The following is a 6,000-nucleotide window of genomic DNA, read 5'->3' as shown; positions in this document are numbered from 1 at the left end:
GTTCCCTATCCTCCCCTCCCCCCACTCAGCTCCCTCCCTCCAAGTTCTTCTCTCCCATTCGCCGCCGGCCCGTGCCTCCACAGCCAATCAGAGGGCGCGGCCGGTAGGGGTGGGCGTCGCCTCGGCCGGCTAGATCGAGGCTACCTCCTCCTTTCCCCTCCCCTCTCCTCTTCCCTCCCCCCTCGGCTCTGTCCCTTTGCTGGTTACCGGCACATTTCGCCGCCCAGGCAGCCGAAGCTAGCGAGCGGCCGGAAGGAAGCCAGGAAGTGCGGAGGCGGCAGTGGCAGCGGCGGCCTACTGGCGCAGGCCGCAGCGCGGACGGGAAGGGAGTGTGAGTGAGCGAGGCGGCGGCGCCGGGCAGGGGATCCCGGCAGGCCCGGGAGGAGGCCGCGCTCCTTCTCTCCCGCCATGGCCGACAACGAGAAACTGGATAACCAACGGCTGAAGAACTTCAAGAACAAAGGCCGCGACCTGGAGGTAGTTCCCACAGCGCCCTGCGGGAGGGGCCGGGCATGGCGGCGGGACTGGGCCGCTGTGCTCTGGCGTCTCTCCTAATCCCGCGCCCGGCACCACCGCCTCCCTGCTGCTGCATCAGCCGAGGGCCTGCTCTGGGGCTGAGGCCTGCACTGCCGGCTGAGGAGGGGAGGGAGTGTCTTCCCCTTTCTCCTCACGAGGGAAGGGAAGCTACTGAGGTGGGGTGAGCGCGGACGGGCTGAGCCCTTCGCTTCCCCAGCCGGGAACGGGCTGTCTTCCCCTCCTCACCCGGACAGCTGTGGGGCTGAGGGTGGCTGCCCGGAGTGGGGAGTGTCTGCGCTGACAGGGGAGTTAATGCCTTTCGGCATTTCCCTTCCCTGGGTGTCTCCCTTTGCTGTACACCAGGGAGAGGAACGGGGCGGGTGCTGAAGGGTGTGTGGCTATTGGGGGAGGGGACGGGACACCTTTCTCGTCCTTCTCTCTTTAAGAAGCTGGTAGCCGTTGACACGGAGGGAGTTCCACTGACTCTTAGCTCTTCCTAGTTCCCGTGTTAGGTCTTTGCTTCAGGCTTCACGTACTTTATTTTACTGCGCCTTGTCAATATGCGATATACCTGAGGGAAGGCTTCAGCCAGCACAGCAGCCGAGTTGTTTCAATATTTAATGTATTTGTTTAGTATCTACAGGGTAATGCATAGTTAAAATGCAAAATATTATTTATAAACTGCTCATTGCCCTAACACAGGTGCAGCTACAGCACTATGGAAACAGTTAAAGTACAGTAAAATATATCTTGTACAACCTCAAGTTGGTTTGGCACTGTTATGATTTGTGTCAAGTACTATCTGGATATCAACCCATCAATCCACTCCCTTCCCAGATAGTGATGAAAGCAGTTCTGATTTACAGTTTGGCTAACAAATTCAGGATATGGCTTTTCCCAGTTTGGGTAGTGAAGGCCAATGAAGACCCTTATTGGAAAGTGTCCTGCCATTGGTGATCCTTGTTTAAGCTGTGGGAGCTGCTGCATCAATATCATGTGGGACAGAGACAATTAGTCAAGTAAGCCACTCCTAAGCAATTCAGGGTTTCTTCAAGGAGCTGATTTTAATAGAGAATGCTTTATGAACTCCACACAGAAACTATTGGGAGCCAGTTAAGATGCCAGAACACTGCCATAATGTTATCTGCATGAAACACCACTTAAGTGGGCATGTGTTCTCTGCTCTAACTTTCTGAATGGGATCAACGTATGGTAGAGCATAGTATAATCTAATGTTGAGATAACACAAAGGCATGGGTAGGACTATAGGAGGTAGGATCCAATAATGTCTAGGTTTTGAACTCCGTGAGATATGCCAATATAATTTTTTACTTTTTTGTTTACCTGAAATGTTTGGGGATGTCAAATAATGAAATAATTGAGTGTAAAGCATTCAGGGAATAAATGATTAGTTTAATATTAAAGGGTTCAGAAAATGGGGTTCTGCTGTCTTTGTGTAGAAAGTACCTTCCCCAATGAGGTGTTCACTGGTTGCTCTCCAAATACTTAAAAAAAAAAAAAAAAAAAAAAAAGCTGTATTATAATTCCAGAAGTGTTATTGTGAAGGTTTTTATTTAAAACAAACAAACCACATGCGTTTCATTCTCTTCTGTATATTTAGTATGAAAAAGTATAATTCAGAGTTCTCTTAAATCACTACTATTTCTGATGCCTAAACATTGCATCTTAATGTTGATTCTCTAAAGTTATACTGTACATATGTTAATCCTGAATCCTTCCCACAAAATCATAGGCCTTTATAATTTGGATAATACACAGAAATAGAATGTGATAGCCTGTCTAGTTTTAATTCTTGATTAAATCTTAGAGACACATCAATTTAAAGATCACCTTCTTGTTGGAAAACTTTTTACCTATATTTGTTTCAAGTAACCAGTAAGATTTCTGTTATTGAAAGCATTTAGAGGAAAATATTTCTCCTAACTTGTTTATTTTTGGCATTTTATAGGTAATTTAACACTGTTTTTCTTCTTTGAGAGAGAAACATTTTAAAATAGGAAAATTTGTAAAACCACAAAAATTGGCAGGGGGACTTAGTGATATGTGTAATACTGTACAGAGTTTAAAAATCATTTTAAAATTATTAATTTCAGGTAGACTGTGTGCCATTAGTGTGGTGGAGTTTTTTTTATCTACTATTAAATTAGTCTTGTGCAAAATGAAAACATTGTTAAGCTGTTAAGTCTTGTTAAATTTTAGAGACTGACATCTCTAACAAATCTTGGAACATATGCTCAGTACTTAAAATAACTACTGTGGATGATCATTTTTCATACAATAGCTCAGGCTTGTGACTATCATTCTTATTTATTAACTGTTTATATATCACATTTTTTCATTACAGCATGAAATGTTGGTAATGGCTGCATTTAGTCAACTTTAACAACTGTTGATGATGATTTTTTGACCTAGTTCATAATGCAAATTTAATATTGCATTGTTTTTAGCAGAAAAACATCTCTTCATATCAGAAATGATTATTTGATTATTCCAATACTGTAGTCCCCTGCTAAAGTTAGCTGTTTATCCATTAGTTTCTTTATTACAAAATTTCAGTCTGTCTTCTGTCCCATAGTAGAACACCCAAAAAAAGACATCCAAAAGTTTTGTGCAGATTGCACAATTACCTTTTGCATTTGTTTCAGTGAATGCCAGATTAATAGGTAGGTGTAGAGACCACTAAAGAATAAGTAGCATTCAGGATGTAGTGGTGGAAAGAGTAGAGAATAAAGATTATTTGTGATTCAGTTTCAAAAGTTTGTGCTTTTGTTCTGTTCAGAGTCACACATTGGTACAGTTGTTAATCCCCAGTAACTTTAGACTGTATTTAATTGGAAAGTTTTAAGTTACAGGCTTCTTATTTATAGCATTTTTGTGTTTTAGATAGACAATAAAAGAAAACTTTAAAATATCTAATTCACATGCTTACATGTGTACATACGTTACACAACCATGTGCTGCATATACCTATGAACTTCAAGTACAGTACTACAGAAAATTAGTTGGCACTAGGTTTTTATTTGTATTTTGTAAACTTTCATAAAGTCCTTCGTACACAAGCATGCATGCATGTATGTTGCTTCAAAGCGTGCAGTTTACATATTCAGCTGAAGTTCTGGTGACTGTAAGGAGTAATGCATGACACTGTTATTGTTCAGAAAGTGTCTAAAATGCATATTTGCACTTTTTACTTATGCCTGCTTGTTTCCTCCAGTCAGTCTGCTTTCAATGTCATTATGATCTCTCTTCTCAAAATCAGTCCACTGAAAGAGGTCATAGCATATTAGCTCTCACTTGTGCATACTGTCTCAGTATTAGCCATATATAATAGAATACTGTACAGGGCCGGCTCTAGGCACCAGCAAAACAAGCTGGTGCTTGGGGCAGCACATTTTTAGGGGCGGCATGGCCGGCGCCAGAATGCCGCCCCTAAAAATGTGCCCCGGCCGCCCTAGCTCACCTCCGCTGCCGCTCGCGCGCTGCTACTCGCCCTCCCTCCCAGGCTTGAGAGGGAGTGGCCCGCGCCACGGCCACTCAGAGTCTCCCCCTCCCTCCCAGGCTCTCAAACCTGGGAGGGAGGGGGAGATCCCGAGCGGCCGCAGCGTGCGAAACAGTTGTTTCGCGCGCCGGTGCTCTCCCTCCCAGGTTTGAGAGCCTGGGGGGAGGAGGCAGGGCTGGGGATTTGGGGAAGGGGCGGAGTTGAGGCGGGGCCGGGGGTAATTAAAAAACCGGGGGGGGGGGGCGGCCAAAATTGTTTTTGCTTGGGGCGGCAAAAATCCTAGAGCCGGCCCTGGTACTGTACAAAGTATAACAAATCGATAATTCCTAAATCTTGAAAAAGCTTATTAAATGTTAAGTTGGATCAGTGCAGACAATATTTAAAATTACACGAAGAAGTCAGCCTTCACAGAAAAGCCAGCTTTATCACACTGATCTTTTTTCTCCATAGCCGTGTTAACAAAACTATATATAAAATACTGTGTATGTCCATCTGCCAGGAATGAAATGGACAGCCGGGTAAGACCAGTACATAAGCTTCTTCCTTACTCTTGTCATCCTGCCTTTTGTACTGGAAGCATGGGTCATATGCCTGTTATTTTTTTCTTTTTTTCTTTTATGCTTTCTTTGAGTCAGAGAGGTGAGCTGCTTTTCCATTTACTGTGAGTATAGATGAAATACCAGCCTATTCTATTTCTGGCACTTCTTCTGGATGTAGCTCTGTAAGCCTTGAAACCAAACATTGGATCTTGCCCCACTAATACAATTTTGAGGCTGTGTATTCCCTAAAGGATTAAATCAGTGGTCTAGAACCAGGTTAAGTACAAATAGTTCAATGTCTCCATGCTAGCTCTGTTGATTCATGTTTTGAACCCCTGCAGTTTTGTCCCACTCTGTGCTAGCACAGTTGCATTGCTCTCTAAGCAACTGTGGCAGTTTCCAGAATTGGTGGTTTGTGGAAAATTTTGAAAGTCAGTGGTTTACTGAGGGACAATAATAACGTAGGTAATAGAAAAGTTTGAGCTATTTGTGCTGTTATTGGAGAGTCCACTGTCCACAATAGCATTAAACTGTTTCAGACTGACTGTAGACAAGACCTGAGAGTCTTTCAGTAAGAAACTGGTTAGATCCAAACAAAGCTTTAAGTTCCTCTCTCCTATTGGTGGTATTGGATGAGCTATTTAGACCCTTCATAATTCTTCCTTTGTAGAGGATACTCCTACAGTGTACAGCCCCGTATTTCTTGAAACTACATATTGGGTCTTACTCCAAGTTGGTGACAGTAAGCCAGTGTTGGAATTGTCATGATAATATCCAACTCTGGATAAAGATACTATTCTTCCTGCAATGTAGCATTGCTTTGGTTAGTTTGTAGGACCTAATTTATTATTATGCACGTAGAGGGGAATTGTAACTATTAACAGTCCCAATGAGATCATAGGGAGACTTTGTGTTGTTTTGAAACCGCTGGTCTAGAGTAAGGATGGAAATTTCCCTGACCTCTTGTCAAGAAGACCCCAGAATGGTATAGTCACCTGCCTATGGGATCTTGATTGGTATTTAGCTTGTTAAATGACAGCTGGAGCTCTTATCAAATGGGCAAGATTGTGGGGCCTTTGTTTAAGACCCTCTTAAATTGTCAGGCATCAGTGTTGGTATCATGCTGTCTGAACATGGCTGTGAGGTGTGATCTAGTGGTGCCACCGTTGCCTCTCCAGTGTTCCTGCTGTAAGATTTGTCAGTGCAAGTACTCATGGTGCTTTTTTTATTTGCCTTCCTTATCTCTGGATAGACAGCAGCATCTTGAACACAGATAAATAATTTGCCCATGAAATACTGATATCTGAGGCTGAGGGGGGAAAACTGGCTAATTACAAGAGGATAAGTAGGGGATTGTCCATCATAGCACACCCTCAGAGTGACATTAGTCTTGAGTAAGCTACAGCGAGTGCAGGCAAAAGTCTG

General features: G+C 43.5%; 1 protein-coding gene across 1 annotated transcript in view; it reads left to right on the top strand.

Moving 5' to 3' along the window:
- The first annotated feature begins 325 nt into the window (after window positions 1-325).
- KPNA4 (karyopherin subunit alpha 4) overlaps window positions 326-6,000 on the top strand; it is a 56,966-nt gene continuing 51,291 nt past the window's right edge. The window contains exon 1 of the mRNA XM_065411277.1: window positions 326-477. Coding sequence (XP_065267349.1) covers window positions 409-477 — 69 coding nt within the window. The 5' untranslated portion in view covers window positions 326-408. The remainder of the gene's footprint in view (window positions 478-6,000) is intronic.

The sequence above is a fragment of the Emys orbicularis genome, chromosome 9 (assembly GCF_028017835.1).
Source record: "Emys orbicularis isolate rEmyOrb1 chromosome 9, rEmyOrb1.hap1, whole genome shotgun sequence".
In the NCBI taxonomy this organism is placed as follows: domain Eukaryota; kingdom Metazoa; phylum Chordata; order Testudines; family Emydidae; genus Emys; species Emys orbicularis.
This window is presented reverse-complemented; position numbering and strand designations above follow the sequence as displayed.